The following is a 21,194-nucleotide window of genomic DNA, read 5'->3' on the forward strand; positions in this document are numbered from 1 at the left end:
GTGAGTGTGAATGCCGGTCAAAAGGATGTGGAAAAACACTTGTGTGATTTAACTGTTGATGGCAAAAATGTGGTGGCATTGTTAGACTCGGGAAGTGTGGTGACTCTGGTGAAGGCCAGTCTGGTGTCAGCCCCGACTGGACCATCAGACAAATTTTCTGTAACGTGTGTGCATGGAGACACCTGTTCGTACCTCACCACGGTCATATGCATTACTACTTCCTATGGGTCTGTGCAACATAAAGTGGGACTCGTCCCGGCGTTATTGCATGATGTTATCCTGGGCCGGGATTTTCCCCACTTCTGGCAATTGTGGGAGAATCAGTTGATGCCTCGGGTAATAGTGTACATGATTCTTCTCCCAGGGCGCGTGTGGGTCCCGAACCCCTGGAAGAGGTCTCCCCGGAAGACTCGGGGGAAGAGTCTGCGGGAAATGACCTGCAGTTCCCGTTTTCAGTCATGGCGGGTGATACGGAGGAGACCGGGGAAGAGGAGGAGGCCGACAGCCGTCCACCTCCCCGTTTGCCGGATTTAGAAGTTCAGAAAGATGACTTCCAAAGCGAGCAAATAAAGGATCCTACCCTTTCTCAGGCTAGGACAAATGTAAAAGTGATAAATGGGGTACCTGTAGAACCTGGCTCTAGGCTGGCATATCCTTACATGGTTCTGGAGAATGATTTACTCTATCAAATAGAGAAAAAGGGGGAAGATACGGTGCAACTATTAGTCGTGCCAAAACCCTACTGGCGGCAGGTGCTGGACCTGGCCCACGGACATGTGATGGGAGGTCACCTGGGAGTCCAGAAAACCACCGAAAGGATATTACACTGTTTTGTTTGGCCAGGCATGCATCACGATATTCGTGTATATTGTGAGTCTTGTCCTGACTGCCAAGCCTCTGCACCTAAGCCCCGGTTCTGTAGCCCTTTGGTACCCCTACCTATTATTGAAGTCCCGTTTGAGAGGATTGGGATGGATTTAGTTGGGCCCCTTCCACGGTCTGCACGTGGACACCAACATATCCTGGTCATCTTGGATTATGCCACTCGTTACACGGAGGCCATCCCTTTGCGTAACACGGCCACCAAGACGATTGCCAAGGAACTGGTGCATGTGTTTAGTCGGGTCGGTATACAAAAACAGATACTCACCGACCAGGGGACCCCCTTTATGTCCAGGGTAATGAAGGAGCTCTGCCGATTATTACAAATCGAACCGTTACTCACATCCGTGTATCACCCTCAAACAGACGGGTTGGTCGAACGGTTCAATAAAACTCTGAAGCAGATGCTGAGAAAGGTGATAGACAAGGATGGGAAGAACTGGGACTATTTACTTCCGTATTTGCTTTTTGCCATCAGGGAAGTACCCCAGTCTTCCACGGGATTCTCGCCTTTCGAGTTATTGTACGTCTGACGTCCTCGCGGACTGTTAGACGTTGCAAAAGAAACCTGGGAGGGTCAGGTCACTCCGTTTAAAACAGTGATAGATCACGTCACACAAATGCAGGACCGTATTGCGGCTGTTATGCCTATCGTCAAAGAACATATGATACAGGCTCAAGGAGCCCAAAAAAGAATCTATGATAGGGGCGCCAAGATCCGTACGTTTGCACCCGGAGATAGGGTGTTGATCCTGGTCCCCACGGTGGACAGTAAATTCCTGGCAAAGTGGCAGGGCCCCTTTGAGATTAAGGAAAGAGTTGGTGAAGTAAATTACAAAGTATACCAGGCAGCTAAACGGAAACCTGAACAGATTTATCATGTAAATCTGATAAAACCATGGAAAGATCGGTCTGCCTTGTCAGCGGAGCTGGCCTGTCCCGTCTGCTCGCATACCGTACCGGAGGTATGGGTTGCAGGGACTCTCTCAGAGCGGCAAAAGATGGAGGTCAGGCAGTTTCTACTTCACAACCAAAAGTTTTTCTCAGAAAAACCCGGGCAGACTACACTAATGAAACATGACATTGTAACGGAACCTGGTGTCACAGTTCACGTAAAGCCCTACCGAATCCCGGAAGCGCGGCGTGAAGCCGTTTCCCGAGAAGTGAAGGCAATGTTAGAGTTAGGTGTGATTGAGGAATCGCACAGTGCTTGGTCCAGCCTGATTGTGCTAATTCCTAAACCGGACGGCACCATCCGGTTCTGCAATGACTTCAGGAAACTGAATGCGGTCTCAAAATTTGATGCCTACCCTATGCCCCAGGTCGACAAGTTAATAGATCGGTTAGGAAAAGCCCGGTATATTACGACCCTAGACCTAACAAAGGGGTATTGGCAGATCCCTCTGGCGGAGGCTGCCAGAGAAAAGACGGCATTTGCTACCCCAGAAGGTCTTTTTTTAGTATCTGTATATGCCGTTTGGACTGCACGGAGCACCGGCGACCTTCCAGAGACTGATGGATCGAGTCCTGAGGCCACATAGGCAGTACGCTTTGGCCTATTTGGACGACATTGTCATTTAGAGCTTGGACTGGGAGACTCATCTCCAGAAAGTACAAGCTGTGATTGACGACCTGTGGGAGGCAGGTCTAACCGCGAACCCCAAGAAATGTCACATCGGGCTAGAAGAAGCCCGGTATTTGGGGTATGTAATTGGGATGACGTCGCGCTCTCACGAGAGTGACATCATCTCCGGCACTTCGCGCAAAGCATTACTGGGACCGGAAGGTGCCGGGCGCGTGGAGTGGAGTTTGGGGGCCGTCGGAAGGTGAGTATATCACTATTTTTTATTTTAATTCTATTTTTTACAGGTTTATGCTACCCAGCGCCTGGAGGAGAGTCTCCTCTCCTCCGGACCCTGGGTACCTTCCGCACATTGACAGACGCAACTTACTGTTACAAACTGCAGCCTGTTGCTGATTAGTCGCGGCATCCAGGCTGTGATCAATCAGCGACGTGGGATTTCGGTTACAGACAGACAGAATAAGATGATTATATTGTAGATTAAACATGAGCAAATTGTTTCAATCAAACTCAAATTCATGAAAATTTTTTTAGAATGGACTGAACACTGCAAAATTGAACAATTGGCAATATTCCACCATTTTACTCAATGTAAAAGAGTGCATTACAGAAGGCTCACATGACCTTTTGCTTCCCCTATCACAGTGCATCTTCTACAACACGTTACAGGACAGCCAATTAGGAGGGACTAACATAGCCTATATATAAAAACACAGACAGAGAATGCAACTGCCATTTTGAAGTGAATCTGGAGAGTAAGGGGATGTCAGAGTTTAGAAATCGTAATAGAGAGAGAAGGCCATAAAATACCGAATATACTTTACAGATAGTGTTTGAAAGCACAACAGTGAAGAACGATTACCATCTGTTTACACATAGCCATGTTTGTTATGATTATTTTGATATTTCTAAGGCTTTAATTGCATTAAATAATTTGAAATAAGTTGGATGCATTGTTAGGAGACCTCAGAGTGTTATACTTCTCTATTCAGGTGAATTGGATTACTTGCAATTTGCAGTAGAACTGGCAAATCCAAATTCCAAAGGACTTTCTCATCTCTAGAGATGAGCGAACCCAATCTTTAAAGAGAGACAGAGATTTTCAGCTCCAAAGCTCAGGTCCCCAGTGACTTCTATGGGGTTCGGGTTCAAGTTCGGGTACCTTAACTGATCTTTGGAATATAGTTCGGTCGAACCCGACGAATCCGAACTCCCACGGGTCTCCGCATCCCTACTCATCTCTATTAATTACAGTTGTGGTCAAAAGTATTGACACCCCTGCAATTCTGTCAGATAATACTCAGTTTCTTCCTGAAAATGATTGCAAACACAAATTCTTTGTTATTATTATCTTCACTTAATTTGTCTTAAATGAAAAAACACGAAAAGAATTGTCCTAAAGCCAAATTGGATATAATTCCACACCAAACATAAAAAAGAGGGTGGACAAAAGTATGGGCATTGTTCGAAAAATCATGTGATGCTTCTCTAATTTGTGTAATTAACAGCACCTGTAACTTACCTGTGGCACCTAACAGGTGTTGGCAATAACTAAATCACACTTGCAGCCAGTTGACATGGATTAAAGTTGACTCAACCTCTGTCCTGTGTCCTTGTGTGTACCACATTGAGCATAGAGAAAAGAAAGAAGACCAAAGAACTGTCTGAGGACTTGAGAAACCAAATTGTGAGGAAACATGAGCAATCTCAAGGCTACAAGTCCATCTCCAAAGACCTGAATGTTCCTGTGTCTACCGTGCGCAGTGTCATCAAGAAGTTTAAAGCCCATGGCACTGTGGCTAACCTCCCTAGATGTGGACAGAAAAGAAAAATTGACAAGAGATTTCAACGCAAGATTGTGCGGATGTTGGATAAAGAACCTCGACTAAGCTGCCCTGCCGTCCGAGGGTACAACAGTGTCAACCCGTACTATCCGTTGGCGTCTGAATGAAAAGGGACTGTATGGTAGGAGACCCAGGAAGACCCCACTTCTTACCCCGAGACATAAAAAAGCCAGGCTGGAGTTTGCCAAAACTTACCTGAAAAAGCCTAAAACGTTTTGGAACAATGTTCTCTGGTCAGATGAGACAAAAGTAGAGCTTTTTGGGCAAAGGCATCAACATAGAGTTTACAGGAGAAAAAAAGAGGCATTCAAAGAAAAGAACATGGTCCCTACAGTCAAACATGGCGGAGGTTCCCTGATGTTTTGGGGTTGCTTTGCTGCCTCTGGCACTGGACTGCTTGACCGTGTGCATGGCATTATGAAGTCTGAAGACTACCAACAAATTTTGCAGCATAATGTAGGGCCCAGTGTGAGAAAGCTGGGTCTCCCACAGAGGTCATGGGTCTTCCAGCAGGACAATGACCGAAAACACACTTCAAAAAGCACTAGAAAATGGTTTGAGAGAAAGCACTGGAGACTTCTAAGGTGGCCAGCAATGAGTCCAGACCTGAATTCCATAGAACACCTGTGGAGAGATCTAAAAATGGCAGTTTGGAGAAGGCACCCTTCAAATATCAGGGACCTGGAGCAGTTTGCCAAAGAAGAATGGTCTAAAATTCCAGCAGAGCATTGTAAGAAACTCATTGATGGTTACCGGAAGCGGTTGGTTGCAGTTATTTTGGCTAAAGGTTGTGCAACCAAGTATTAGGCTGAGGGTGCCAATACTTTTGTCTGGCCCATTTTTGGAGTTTTGTGTGAAATGATCAATGTTTTGCTTTTTGCTTCATTCTCTTTTGTGTTTTTGTGTTTTTTCATTTAAGACAAATTAAATGAAGATGATAATACCAAAGAATTTGTGATTGCAATCATTTTCAGGAAGAAACTGAGTATTATCTGACAGAATTGCAGGGGTGTCACAACTGTATATAACCGTTGATTTATTTAGACAAAAGACAAAAATGTTTCTGCTACTTCTGAATAAACTTATCATTATGTTCATATTGTATTTCTTCTGCGGTCATTGTGTTATACTCTCGTTATATCTGTTGGTGATCAAGATTAACATTTATTAACTCAACCTTTCATTAATTTAATACAGAATTCATCGAAGTCTTCACAGGCACCCTCTCCATTGGGAGGCAATGGAAAGTAAGTGCTTTTTTTTTCTTTCTTTTAAGTGGTCCTTCATAAAAATGAATTATTACTGAGTAAAATACAACATTGATGGTAAAGGAGTGAAGGTCACTTCTCAGGTTAGAGACGAATATATCAGAAAGTCAAAGTCAAGAATCAGCTGCCCAAAATGTCTGAAAAGTTAATATGGGTGGCTTCAGAATTCCTTAACAATTTGGTCCTTAAACCAAATGATAGTCATAAAAGTACTGTTAATTAGATAGCAAGTACAGTGTCATTTTAGAAAGTCAAAGTAAAGTTAACCTCCAGAGTGGAGACTCTTCAACGATTGGTTCCGTAATGAAAGACCAATGAATAATTCATTTATATATGGACATGACTGTGAAATGAAACTGAACTTATATCTTTTGGAAAAATGTGAATGAGCTTAATTGGCCAGTTATCAAAGTAATCAATCTTTATGATATTATAACTAAAAATAATTAGCAAAATTAATAAACCACCATTATCTTTCAGTGAGTAATGATGAAGACATTGTGTAGCCAACTGCCAATGAGCCCCTAGATCTGCCATTGAAGCCTCCATTACCGAAGAATAGAAAAGAATCGTTAGCTATGACCATACAATGTCATAGCTGTCTACTTTTATTAATATTCCCCTAACACTAAAATCCTCAAGCTTGAAATTGCAACAGCAAAAAGGAAAATTTGTGGAATTATGGAAGGATGGATAGACATGTTAATTATACGCAAACAATTAAAAAAATGGAAACATTATTTTTAAAAGTTCTTGGTTTATTTATTGTCATATATGAGCGCCACGTGCAGAAATCGTTGCACTTTCACGTCTTGTCTGCTACCAATGAAATTATTAATGGTTGTTTGAGGAATGTTCTCAATGCACTTGGGTAAGTTATCATGATCTGCTGCTAGCAGCTCCTTTTACAATTGCTGAACAATAATGTCCCTGATGTGCTCAATGGGACATTTGTCTGGAGATATTTAGGCCATATAGGTTGCTCCCTGTAGTAAGAGCAATATGCGGCCTGGTTTCGATGTGCTAAAAAACCTCACCTGGGACACTTAGGAGAAATGGCTGTAGCATTGATTCCTTAACTAAATTGATGTAACACTGAGCTGTTAACATACCTGGAATGAAGACTAGAGTGTCTGGCTACTGTACATTATGCCACCCCACACCATAATCCCATGAGTAGGATTGATGTGATGTTCCCTTGTGAAGGCTTTTTCATGGATTTGCCAATGTGATCTTGGCAAATTCAAAGAATGGTGCGCAATGATCAATTCTGAACTGCAAATTAAATTGGACATCAAACCTAACATATCAAACAGTGTCTACAGAAACCAACAAAAGGCGTATCTATGACATCGGGCTAGTATCCAGATGTCTGGCTACTAGTGCTCCATTGACCTCACACCATCATTGTCAAAAGCTATGATGTTGCAAAGCAAGATGGCAATGAAGGCTTGAATGGAAGTATCTTCGTAAGCAATGTGTCCCACTTTTTTTGGGATGCACTAATAGCATTGATTGTTTTTTTGACCACATGGACAATATCATGAAGATATTTTCACGAGGGAACGTGAAAGTGTCCCAAGAGTCATTTTCAACACAGTGCCAGGACTCATGTTGCTCCCTGTGTGTTTTAAGGCTCCCATGGCCTGCAGCATTTCACATTGATCGCATCCCTGATGTCATTGGTTGGCAATTCAGAGTGGTAGAACATTCCTCAGACAACATTATTAACTTCATTAATAGCGGATAAGACATGTAAGTGCATGTATTTCTACATGTGGTGCTCATACTCGATACTGACAAATTTGAGATTTTGTGCCAATTTTTCCATCATGTGTCCTTTCTAGTGCATACTGTATATACATTTTCGATATAGGAGACTTTGGGTAACTGATGTCTGACGAATGGTAAATGGATGACATCCTTTAGAGGCATCCATAACTGTTATCCAGTAAAATAATGTATAGTTTAAAACCTATATATATTTTTTAAAATATCAGAGTCTATGGTTGATGCATGGACGATACAATCATATCAGACTAGCCACAGGTCTCACAAAATGAACCCAACAGCCTCATATATGGCGATGAGACTGTCAAGTTCAGGTAAAAAGACTACCAGCTAGTGCATCCATTGTGGTCAGTACTGTTTCACAAATATCTTATTAATGCTTTTGGGGGCAATTCAGTAAGGTGTTTTGGCAGCACAGTGGTTCAGTGGTTAGCACTGTTGCCTTGCAGCTCTGGTGACCTGGATTCAAATAACACCAATGACAACATCTCCAAGGAGTTTATATGTTCTTGTATTTGCCTGAATTTTCTTGAGGTGCTCTGGTTTCCTCCCAAAGACCTACTGATAGGGAACTTATATTGTGAACTGCAATGGGAGCAGTGATGAACATATCTGAAAAGCGCTGATGGCACTCTATTACTACTAAGCATAATAAATACGAACACCTTATTAATTCGCAATATTTTTGCACAATTTAGGTAGTCATAATACACCTGTTCGGTCCTACTGTGCCAATATGGGTGTAGCATGGCGGGATGTGGTTGGGATGGTATGTGGTCACTCCCATCTGTCAAATTTATAACTTTCTCCAGAAATGTACAGCAATCAAAGGTTATCCATAAGGGTCCTTTTTATTTATTTTTTTTACTGCGAGCAGCACCTCTACAGGTTGCATCTGGTATTGCAGCCATGCCCCATTCAAGTGAATAGGGCTAAACTGTATTATCAGGCACAACATTAGTACAGTAAAAGAATTCTTATTCTCTTACAAAAGGATGACAATTGAAATATGAAAGAAGATGCGCCAAATGAATTTGTGATGACACGCCAAGCCAGAGATGAAAGCAAAGCGGTGTGATGTATTATGCAGACTGAGGACAGGGCTATTTTCAGAGCTAGAATTATGACTTTCTACTTTCTATTTGTCCCCCTCGCAATCAGAGATTGTTAATACCACATTGTTTGCTGGAAATAATCAGAAAACTAATAATTGCAATTACCCGATAATTGGATTGGTAACAGTGAATTCATCCCATAATTGCAGCACAGAAGCCGCGGCAGCCTCTGAACAGATACAAACGTAGATTAAAATTGGCTCCAACAATTCCGTTTCAGCAAAGTGAGATCCAGAGAGCGGGTCGCTTTTCTTCAGGGAGCTGAATTATCAAGTATAATTCCAAAGCTGTTTCTCCAGCTCTGACATCCCGCTGTCTGTGTGTACGAGCGAGAGCCGGCTAATATCTAGCGACTTTCTGACATCGGGAGATTGCTAATCACCTCGTCTAGAATTAAACGCACCTCTGTAATCAGCATTAGTTCTGCACCAAACACATCCCTTTAAAAATGTTCTAAACAGTATGTAAGGATTCATCTGTAATTACCCACAATTTCCCCATACCATTTCTGGAGGAATTGTTTGCAATTCTTCTTTGCTTTCTGCAGACAATAATACACGACGGGGGTCTTTTATGAAATGCACTTTGACTATTGCGTGGACCATATTTGTAGGAAATTGCCATTGTGGTTTTCCCAAAATGATAAAATAATAGGCTTTGTATTATCTGCTGAGACTTTTTTTTTTTCTTGGCTACCGGTAGCACTGATAGAATTTGGCAGCAGGTAGAAATTCATTATAACTATGAGATACCGGAGATTTATTTTATTTTATTTTTTTTGTTAGATCTCTTTTTTTTATAAAAAAAAAAGAGGAAAAGCCGTGTAGAAGAAAATAAATAACCCCTTGGAGCGATGATTATTTTTTTTTATTTCGCCTTCAGGTTCTGTGATTAAAAATAAAAGGCAAAACCTTTTAGCGGGTGAATCGCCTATATGCAACTGTGGGATCTATGGAAGAAATAACAACATCTTTTCATTTAATATTATTGAAAAGCGGCACCTTGCCGGAATGGATAATGCTTGTTTGTTTAGATTTTGATTTTTTTTCTTCCAAATTTGAAAAGATATGATGCGTATATTTGACTGCCTGTGTGGCTGTTGTGAGAACATGCATTGTAGACATGTAGGAGGGTGGTTGAAAGACATTAATTTCCATAGAGAAAGCAATATATTTGTGGCAATTAGAAACGTAGATATAGCAACTATTTCCAGTTTAAATTTTTGTTTGACAATTTGCGCTCAAATGTTAAAGAGGAGGGTTACTTCAAGGGGTTATCTGACTTCTATATGTGCCTTATAGGGAATCTGTGAGCAGGTGTTTGCTATTTCATCTGAGAGCAGCATTATGTAGTGGCAGTGAGCCTGAATCCAGGGACGTGTCACTTGGTCAACAGCTTCCTGTAGTTTCACTACAATCTGTGTTTTATCAGCAGGAAATTATCACTGGAGGAATAGGTGTTGTGTGGAAGCTGGTGCAGCTAATCTGTCTAACCCCGCCCCCACCACTGATTGGCAGTTTGCTGACACTGTACTCAGGAAGCCAATCAGGATGTAGGCGGGTCATACACAGCCCTGCATTCTGACCATTGCTAGATATACAGCATAGAAAACAGGGGTTCTAATAAAACTGCACCAAGCAGCACAGTAAATAACACATCGCTGGAATGAGTGTATCTGCCCCTACATCATGCTGCGCTCAGATGAAATAGTGAACAGCTTTTGACAAATTCCTTTTAATGATAGTTATTAGAGGCAGGCTAGGGTTTTATCCCATGGTGGAAAAGAGAGTGATCACCCAATCCCAGATACCCAAAAATTGATGTAAAGTAGTTGTTCAGGTCGGGAATGTGCTGCCTGCACTGTGTCACATGCTTATTCTCTGACAGGCTGAAAGAAACTTTAAGATAATTGGCCTCCACTGCTCATAAGCATGATGTTGAGGAGTCCTTTCCTTTCTTAAAAAACTCACATGCAGCACTCAGCCAGCGGTGTGGGGCCGTTCCCCTCTGATCAAGTACCTTATTACACTGTATTCCGGTACTTTATTACACTGAAAACACTTTATTTGTAAGATTGGTCTCTGCATATGCAGAGTGCAGCAGCCAAGAGGATAAGGCAACCTCACACAGTTGCATGAAATATTGACTGCTTTACTCACTGGGAAAATCCACTGTATCGCTCACCAAGAAAGAATAAGTGCCACTCATGGACTCCTCAGTGCCAGATTTGACAGTGGGCTCCATGTTAATGGACCAAGGGCAGCCTCCCTTACTTATTTCTCCACCCAATTTTTTTTTTAAGTTTCAAAGCACTCATTGCAGTAGTGACTTCCTTTACATGTGCCGATGACAGATGATAGGGAGTCCCAGTCTTCTTGAATGGAAGTAAGGAAATTATAATACATCATGTCCCATGGTTCCTAGCTTCCAACTACCTACTTGAACATCCAAGCCACTCATTTCACTTTCTGCCAATCATCTCCCCTTTTCTCATATCTATGTGTCCTTCAACTTGACACTATTCTAGGAGTCTTATCCATTCCAACAGTGGTTAAAACACAAAGTTATACAAGTACAACTATGTAGCACTCCCTCCATGCTCTCTTGCAATTTTAGACAAGTAACAGCTTTTTTGTGCACTTCAAAATACCAACCTGGTGGTCCACATAGTGCTGCTACCCTACAGTATTTATAATCTAGCTGCAGTAGAAGTTCATTGATGGTGATTGAGCCAAGAGTGGGGGAGTAGGTGAAGGCAACAGACAGAGGAGACCCACACATCATCACTTCTCCTGCCAGCCTCTAATAAAACCTGCCGGTTCTGCCTCCCACCACCGACTAAAGTGTACACAAAGATAGGAGGAAAACCGCACTTTTACTGTTAATGCCTGAGTAGGATCCTATGCCTTATATTGAATTGTCAATAACTTGGCACTTGACAATATACCCAAAAAAAAGCTTTATTTAGTGCAGTTTATCCAAAGAAATTAAACATTTCCGTCACATTGACCTCCATCGGTATAGCGGATTGCTAAGGATGAAAAGAGTGGAAGACAACGCTGTGGAAAGGCAGTGCTCACTGCGGCTTTGGATAGTCCTCTGTCCCTTCCCACCAATGTGGTGTCTGCTTGGTAGTAATTTTGTAATTAATTGAGCATCCATAGCTTAATATTGCTTTGTAGAAGATGTGAAAACAGCCAAAAGCTCTTTCCTGAAACTACTACCTAGACACAACTTATTCATAGCAGGACAACCATACACAAATCATTTTATCAAAACTTGTACAGATATTTAGTGATCTAATGTTTTCTCATTTCAGGAATACAGAGACCCCATCTCCAATGTCGCTGAGTCCCTCTCCAGCAAGTTCCGCTGGGAACAACAGTGCAGTTCCAGGTTCTTCTTCTTCAGGCACAGTATCTATCCCACAGCGGATCCACCATATGGCTGCCAGTCATGTTAATATCACCAACAATGTCTTGCGTAGTTATGAACACTGGGACCTGGCAGAAAAACTTACAAAAGAAAATAAGGGTATGTACAAGATATTGCCATGTAAGTGATCATTTCAGCAAATGTGGACTTAGCCATGAGTTTTTCCGTGATTAAAATGCCTGCGATTAGGTAGGCGGGGCTCATTGTAGCAATTATCTGTGGGCTTCATAAGTTTGGCCTCTCCTGACCGCCATTTGCATCATAGAATCATAGAATCATCACTTTGCATCTTGGTATCTGACATGACGGACATCATATTTACTGTATCTTCTATGCCTCCTGATGAACCGCTGGTGCGGGGAAACGTGTTGGGGGTGACACCATACATAAGTGGCCACTTCTCTAATGTTTATTCTCTATGTATGCTCCATTGTCAGGGCATATCTAATTTAATGCGGACATATGGTGGACCTTTGATTGTCATGATGTGGTAATTTGTTTTTATGGGTATTTTTTCTGAGACTGCTTGCATTATCTCCAGGGCATTTTTACTATTCATCTCTGCACTATCGGATATTGTTTTCACACCTGTGATATCAGGGACCGGTAGGGGAGTGAGGGATAGTCTTCGTTGAGTGGGGGCGCCAAAAAATCGTGATCTTTAGGGTGCCAACCTCCATGGATAGGAAGGTATCAGAGAGGCCTAATCTAGGGCTTTGCAGCATCTCAGTTCAGGTCTTTTTTCTAGATTGTGGCATTTGCCATTTTTTTCTCACTGGGAAAATTGTGTTTTAGTTTTTTATAGGCATTAAAGGTTCACCTGCTTTGAATAGTGATTCCTACATTATTAGTTTTCTCCTTGAATTGAATTCTATTTGAATTTTACAAAAGTCTGCATTCGCCAATTTGCAGATGTTTTTTAATTCACTGTCTTACAAATTCAACAAAATAATGGCCACCATTTTTCAGAAGGTCATCAAGATGTTAAAAAAAAAAAAAGAACCGTTAAACTCACCTTACCTCTCAGACTCCTCTCTGTCACCCGTGCGGTCATAGCCACATCTTCAGATCACCACCGCTCGCACTAAAGTCATGCTGAAATCTTTGAGGCCATTGGGGATTCTACACAAGCACGTGAAAGACCACAGCATCATGTTGTAACAGCGTAAACCATGACCTTGTATGCGCATGTGCAGAACCCCCCTGACCCTCATCAGAGTTGGAAGTCCTGGCCCACTGTGAGAGGCTGGGACAGGTATTTCAGCATGAGTGGTGGTGATCAGAAGATGCGGCCGGTCTAGATGGGTGATGGTGAGGATCACAGGGGGGTTGACGAGGTGAACGGTAAGTATAAGGATTTTTAAATCTTTTTTACACCTTATGTTTATTATGCTCTGGGGCCTAGAGGGACCACTGAACATAATAAGGGAAGTTTAGTGGAAAATAACTTCTCCACAAGTCAAATTTCCCAGGATAATCTGCATGAACAGGCAAATTCACATTTTGCCTGAACTGCTCATCTGTAATCATCAATGAAATCAGTCATGTCGATATTTGTGAATGATGATGGACAATATGTGGACTGTGACCCTGTAGTTTGAAATATACTCTTTTTATTTTATTTGTACTTTAAAGAGTTTGTACAGCACAATTTGCTATGTTGTATTGTATTAGATGTGAACAAGCCATGTTGTAGCAAGTAAACAAGTAGATGATATAGTACGAGCCTTCGGAATTCTGCTCATTCATGAAGAGGGCTGATGGAAGGGAAGGACAATATATATTACATATATATATACAAAGACAGAATACGTAATAATATCTTTCTCCAAACATTCCAAGATGTGTCTAGCACGTACTAAACCAGAGGTGCCATCTACAAGTTTGTCAATGTTTTGTAGGCTTTTTAACACTTCATTCCCAGTCGTGTTTCATACATAGTCACTTTTGATTCAGATTTTAGCAAGAAATAAAAGAATCAGCTAGCGTAATCTAAAATTGCATCTTATTAATGACATAATTATAGGCATTATACCATTTGTTAAAATTCCCATGTAAACCTTGAAGCATTTCCACAGTGGGGTGTTTTGATCTTAAAATGAATTATTATGAATCTAGCAATTAGCACAGTGTGTTGTAGTGCTAAATACTTAGCTTGAAATTAATTAAAATATAATATTGCAGAAAAATAAATGCATAATTAGTTTCAATGTTTTAGGTCTTAAATGGGTTGTCCCCTTTCAAACATCTTTTCTCTACATGTTTAGTTTGTTGTGAAAAACAAACAAATGGATTTTTACTTGCCCTTCCTGGGTTCAGTGATGGGTTTCTGCCGTTCCTGATGTTTGGCTGTAAGGGTAGTATCACTGAGCTCAGTAGCTCTGCTCTCATGCACACAATGCTTATTTGTGACTTGCAGATTGAAATCTTCTGCTCATCAATTCTTGCAGCGGTTTTTATGCAGATTTCACCCATACTAATGAGTGGGGAAAAATCTGCACCAAAAACACAAATCAAAAAAAGGGCTGTTTTTTTCTGCCAAGAGACGCAGAAATGGTGCAGAAATTTCTGCACCAAATATTTAACATTTGAACGTACCCTTACAATCAGAGTAAATTCATGAAGCATTTTACAGTTTCCAGCATATTAGTAGGCAAAGTAATTCTGGACCAACACAGATCCAGGTTCTGCCACAACTGGACTCATAAGCCCTAGTAAAGGTGAAGCCTAAACAGCGCCATCTTTGCGTCCCATAGATCGCACCAATGTGAATTATAGCCTAAGATTAAGAAATCATGTATTATTTCCTGTAGAATGGTAGCTACAAATGCATATTGCTTCTTCAGAGAGATAGAGGACTTGAACACTAGCGCCACCTAGTGGAAGTAGCAATCCTGAAAGTTAACATCCACACTTTAATGAGCCTTGCAATATTATTTAGGATAAAAGTTAAACGGAATCTCAATTTGCAGACACAGTGTTTTGGGGTGTTGGCCCTCATCAGTGCAAAGTATAACATCTGTTTTTGTAGTATGTTAAGCTTCTGACTAAGATCTAATGAGTAATGTTTCTCCTATTCTCCTGAAGCTGCAATTTATATATTTAATTTCTCAGAGTAGCATTCCATGGCTTATAGGTCTCCTCACACTAACATTCAAGGCATGTCACTCTCCTCAAAGTGAAACATTGCATTTAGATCCCATGTAGCTGCAAGGAAACTTTTGTTATTGATAACAAAAACAATATGTGTGATAGCAATATAAGAATTTATGAGCCAGACTAAGCTGGACATGACTTGTATGCTTTTAAGCCCTCACAAGCCTTCTTCCTTGTGAGACAAAGTTATCCCTCCACTCCATGCTGTTAGCACATGCTGAGATGTAGACTTTTAGCCCCCGTCACATACAGTGAGATCGCTAGCGAGATTGCTGCTGAGTCACAAGTTTTGTGACGCAACAGCGATCTCACCAGCGAGATCGCTGTGTGTGACAGGTATCAGCCGGGTATCGCTGATCGTGCTCAAAAGCCCTGGACTTTTTTTGATCTTTGGTCTCCCACTGGCCAGCACGCATCGCTGCGTGTGGCAGGCAAGAGAGCAACGATCAGCGAGCTCCCAGCTCGTATCCAAGGTAAACAGTGGGTTTCTAAGCGCTGCGCGGTGCTTAGAAACCCGCCGTGTATCTTAGATACCAGCACGCTGGTGCAGGGAGCTGGTAACCAAGGTAAACAGCGGGTTTCTAAGTGCCACGCTGTGCTTAGAAACCCGCTGTTTACCTTGGATACGAGCGCGTTGCTATCTAAGGTACACAGCGACGCGCGTGCTCGTCATTGCTGGTGCTGATCGCTGGTGAGATCTACTTGTTTGGCAGCTCACCAGCGATCATGTAGCGACACACCAGCGATCCCGACAAGTTCATATCGTTGTCGGGATCGCTGGTGAGTCGCTATGTGTGACGGGGCCCTTATTTTAAGGGCATGTCACACTAAGAGATATCGCTAGCAATATCGCTATAACTAGTGACGTTATAGCGATATTGCTAGCGATATCGCTGTGTCTGATACTTACCTACGACCCGCTCTCCCGCTGGTTATAGCTGATCACGCGAGAACATCCAGGACTGTTTCTCGTCGTCAGCTTTCTGCGGCGCTTCCTGCTGTGACGACGAGCGACGCGTGGAGCCGGGCGGGAGGATGCAGGATCGCCTGGTGTGACATGTAAGTAGCAACCCCCGACCCCTGTGATGTCGCTGGTGAGATCTGCCTGTGTGGCAGCTCACTAGCGACCACTTAGCGATGCACCAGCGATCCTGACCGCGTCATATCGCTGGTCGGGATCGCTGGTACATCGCTAAGTGTGACAGTACCCTTAGTAGAATCCAGATAAGAAAAGCTTACAATGCCCTATACTCTACATGATTAAGATGGTGCATACAGTACTGGAGTAGGGAAGGGCAAGCATTAATGGTGCACTCTGTAGCTATCTCTGTGTCCTCAGATATCAAGAAAATGGGGTCCATTGACTGTTGTTTGGCAATCCAAAAAAAGGTAAACTGGTTAATGAGGAGGTCATCTATGCATGAGACTTTCTCTTTTGTACAGTAGTTTCCCGATTTTTGAAATGCTAGGCTATTAGATTTTGAAATGCTAATGTTACTCCATAACACATAATTCTCAATGGAGAGAGACGCTTACATACACTAGCTCCTCCTCAGGATCGCTGAGTGAGGGATAAGGTTATCAATGTTCTTGTAATAAGTAGGAATCCTGGAAATGCAACCAGAAATTTATGGAAGACACTTCTTCAAAGAATTACCCCTTTAAGATTTAATACTGGATTGGTACAGTGTGGCAAAAATTGTGTTATAATGCACAGTAATCACTGCACAATATATTGTTCATTATATATATATATATATATATATATTTATTATACGAGACTAAAATCCCGTAATCAGTAGGGCTCTAGCTCATTAAACCACCCCGATTAACAGCTATCTTAGAGCCTCATTCACATACATTAAGGCTTGTCTGCTGCTGCAACTCAGTGATTGAGTAAAGCACCAATTCAAACCATTTACACATGGACAGTTATTGGTGGCATTGTTGATCCTTTTCACTGCTAAAACTGGTCAGCTTTAATTTTTTCATTAAAGAAAATTTTGAGCAACCCTGTAGCTATCCCAACAAATCCACCATGGCTGATATTTAGTGTTGACAAGACCCACCATAGACGCAGCTCCTTTTTTGTTTGCATGATAGTTAGAAGTTAAATATATGAGAGAGTTCTTGCAAAAGCCAAATCTCTATTTGTAGTCAGGAAAGATGTATATCTTTGTACCGTGTTAGCCAGTAGATAGAAAAATATTCAGGATTGAGAGTCCTCAGTAGTTGATACCTTTTAATGGCTAACTGAAAAGATGGTAATACATTGCAAGCTTTCGAGACTACTCAGGTCTCTTCATCAGGCTAGACTAATACAAAATCTGAAGTCACATATTTATGCACAATACAGCCTAGAAAAAATGCAATAGATAAGACAAGTGACGTGAAGCAGAACTATCAATATGGGAGAGGGAGAAACATAAATATAAACATTGGACCAGTTCATAGATAAGGAGTCTGGATGTTTTATGGTCCTCTGATTGGGGTCTAGTTCTGTGTTGCCCTGCAAGGTTTTAAAAGGAAATTCCTTAATTGATGTAAAAAGACATAAATCCATGCGACACATTCATTCCAGCACTGAGAGTGTCAAAGTTCGTCATAAATTTGTACTCCCAAACTCGTCTCTCTCTCTGAGATGTGAAGTTACCTTTCAATACCAGTAATTTCATATCCATGCTGCTGTGATCAGGGATACAGAAATGTTTTGCCACAGGTAGATCCATTCTTTTTTCTCTTATTGTGTGACGATGAGCATTCATCCTTGTTCTAAGCTTTTGCCCTGTCTCCCCCACATACAGACCCCCAGTTGGACATTTAGTACAAATAATTAAGTACACCACATTAGATGTAATGCAGGTGAAAGTACCTGGGATCTTGTAGTCCTGATGTGAGTTGGGGATCTTTATCTTGTCCGTGGTCATTATAAATGGACAGGTTTTACATTTTTTCTGGTTGCAAGGAAAGGTTCCTGCAGCTGTTGGAGAGGACAGGGAGCTTCTGACAATGATGCTTCTTAAATTTGGGGGCTGCCTAAAACACAGCAGTGGGGGGTCTGGAAAAATTGATTTTAATCGGGCATCTTTTTGTAGTAAAGGTTGTAATTTCCGTGCAGCTCCCCTTAGCACCTCCAGATTTGGGTTGTAGGTGACTACTAGAGGCACTCGGTTATTTTCTTCTTTAGCTTTGTAATGTAGCAGGTGATTCCTTGACAATCTGGTGGCTCTTGTAATTTGGTTTTCAATTGTTCTTGGATGGTAACCCTGATTCAAAAAGGTTTTTTTGAGGCGACCAAGGTGTTTGTCTCTATCCATGGGGTTGGAACATATACGATTGTATCTGATGGCTTGGCTATAGATAATAGAGTTCTTTATGTGTTTTGGATGGAAACTGTCCCATTTAAGGTATGTTGGACGGTCGATTGGCTTCTGATACAGGGATGTCTCTATTTCATTGTTTTTTAGCTTAATGATGGTGTCCAAAAAATTAATCTCGGTACTGGAGTAGTTGAGTGTTAAATTGATGGTGGGATGAAATTGATTAAACTGTTCGTGGAACGTCTTTAGCTGTTGCTCAGACTCCGTCCAGATGATTAAAATATCATCAATGAAGCGGTAGTAGGCCAGGGGCCTGATGGGGCATGAGGACAAAAAATCGCTTTCAAGCTTGGCCATGAAAAGATTTGCATACTGTGGAGCCATTTTACTTCCCATAGCTGTGCCAGTCTCCTGTAGATAGATCCTGTTGTCAAATTCAAAGTAATTGTGGGTGAGGATGAATTTTATAAGTTTCACCACGGCATCAGCATCAGTCCCTGTGTTTTCCATGAAGAATTTGCAGGCATGTAAACCATCTTGGTGTGGGATATTAGAGTACAAAGATTCCACATCCATGGTGGCCAGGATGGTTCCTTCTGGTAGAGGACCTATTGCTGCTAGTTTATTCAATAGGTCAGTTGTGTCCTGAATGTAGCTGGATGTATCCTTCACCAGTGGTTTAAGAATACCCTCTACCCATCCAGATACCTGCTCAGTGAGGGTGCCCACACATGAAATAATTGGTCTTCCTGGATTTCCAGATTTGTGGATTTTGGGAAGCATGTAGAATGTCCCTATTCTTGGAGTCTCTGGTATCAGGTCATCGCCAGCTCTTATGGACTGGTCAGGCAGACAAGAAACCAACTTGTTTAGTTCCTTGTAATAGTCCTGTGTAGGACTCGACTCCAATTTTCTATAGTAGCATGTGTCCATAAGTTGCCTGTTTGCTTCCTTCATGTAGTCTGACGTATTCATCATGACTATTGCACCTCCCTTGTCAGCAGGTTTAATGATGATTTCTTTGTTGGTTTTTAAAGACTGTATGGCCTTTCTCTCTGGACGGAGTCTGAGCAACAGCTAAAGACGTTCCACGAACAGTTTAATCAATTTCATCCCACCATCAATTTAACACTCAACTACTCCAGTACCGAGATTAATTTTTTGGACACCATCATTAAGCTAAAAAACAATGAAATAGAGACATCCCTGTATCAGAAGCCAATCGACCGTCCAACATACCTTAAATGGGACAGTTTCCATCCAAAACACATAAAGAACTCTATTATCTATAGCCAAGCCATCAGATACAATCGTATATGTTCCAACCCCATGGATAGAGACAAACACCTTGGTCGCCTCAAAAAAACCTTTTTGAATCAGGGTTACCATCCAAGAACAATTGAAAACCAAATTACAAGAGCCACCAGATTGTCAAGGAATCACCTGCTACATTACAAAGCTAAAGAAGAAAATAACCGAGTGCCTCTAGTAGTCACCTACAACCCAAATCTGGAGGTGCTAAGGGGAGCTGCACGGAAATTACAACCTTTACTACAAAAAGATGCCCGATTAAAATCAATTTTTCCAGACCCCCCACTGCTGTGTTTTAGGCAGCCCCCAAATTTAAGAAGCATCATTGTCAGAAGCTCCCTGTCCTCTCCAACAGCTGCAGGAACCTTTCCTTGCAACCAGAAAAAATGTAAAACCTGTCCATTTATAATGACCACGGACAAGATAAAGATCCCCAACTCACATCAGGACTACAAGATCCCAGGTACTTTCACCTGCATTACATCTAATGTGGTGTACTTAATTATTTGTACTAAATGTCCAACTGGGGGTCTGTATGTGGGGGAGACAGGGGAAAAGCTTAGAACAAGGATGAATGCTCATCGTCACACAATAAGAGAAAAAAGAATGGATCTACCTGTGGCAAAACATTTCTGTATCCCTGATCACAGCAGCATGGATATGAAATTACTGGTATTGAAAGGTAACTTCACATCTCAGAGAGAGAGACGAGTTTGGGAGTACAAATTTATGACGAACTTTGACACTCTCAGTGCTGGAATGAATGTGTCGCATGGATTTATGTCTTTTTACATCAATTAAGGAATTTCCTTTTAAAACCTTGCAGGGCAACACAGAACTAGACCCCAATCAGAGGACCATAAAACATCCAGACTCCTTATCTATGAACTGGTCCAATGTTTATATTTATGTTTCTCCCTCTCCCATATTGATAGTTCTGCTTCACGTCACTTGTCTTATCTATTGCATTTTTTCTAGGCTGTATTGTGCATAAATATGTGACTTCAGATTTTGTATTAGTCTAGCCTGATGAAGAGACCTGAGTAGTCTCGAAAGCTTGCAATGTATTACCATCTTTTCAGTTAGCCATTAAAAGGTATCAACTACTGAGGACTCTCAATCCTGAATATTTTTCTATTTGTAGTCAGTGTGTCATGTTGGAAAATGAAATACAGTTGTTCTGTGGTAAATCTAGCCAGGTGATAATGAAGAATAAATGCATTGTTTACTATACCCATCTGTTTTACGATTCAACACATTTATCATGAGGATGTGGAGGCCGCACAATTTACAGAGCGTTCCACCTTTTCACGCTCTAATTATTAACATAAAATACCTCCAGAATCATGTGTAGCCTTGGTGAATTCATTTCACAAGTTCTCAAATACTTAGAGGTTTCTAGAACTTTGTAATGTTAGAAAATCCCTTATCAACTGGTATATTAAAGATAAATCAAGTATTGTTTTTTGCTCTTGACGACAACCAGTGTC

At 41.5% G+C, this 21,194-nt stretch overlaps 1 protein-coding gene across 4 annotated transcripts in view; it reads left to right on the forward strand.

The window, feature by feature from the left end:
- AFF2 (ALF transcription elongation factor 2) overlaps positions 1-21,194 on the forward strand; it is a 743,921-nt gene that overhangs the window by 705,660 nt on the left and 17,067 nt on the right. For all 4 annotated transcript variants that reach the window (XM_073543590.1, XM_073543593.1, XM_073543591.1 and 1 more), the window contains 2 exons: positions 5,506-5,555; positions 11,802-12,016. In XM_073543590.1, the coding sequence (XP_073399691.1) occupies positions 5,506-5,555; positions 11,802-12,016 (265 nt within the window). The remainder of the gene's footprint in view (positions 1-5,505; positions 5,556-11,801; positions 12,017-21,194) is intronic.

Source organism: Dendrobates tinctorius, unplaced genomic scaffold (assembly GCF_039654945.1).
Source record: "Dendrobates tinctorius isolate UK_male_01 unplaced genomic scaffold, ASM3965494v1 ptg000133l, whole genome shotgun sequence".
Lineage (NCBI taxonomy): Eukaryota > Metazoa > Chordata > Amphibia > Anura > Dendrobatidae > Dendrobates > Dendrobates tinctorius.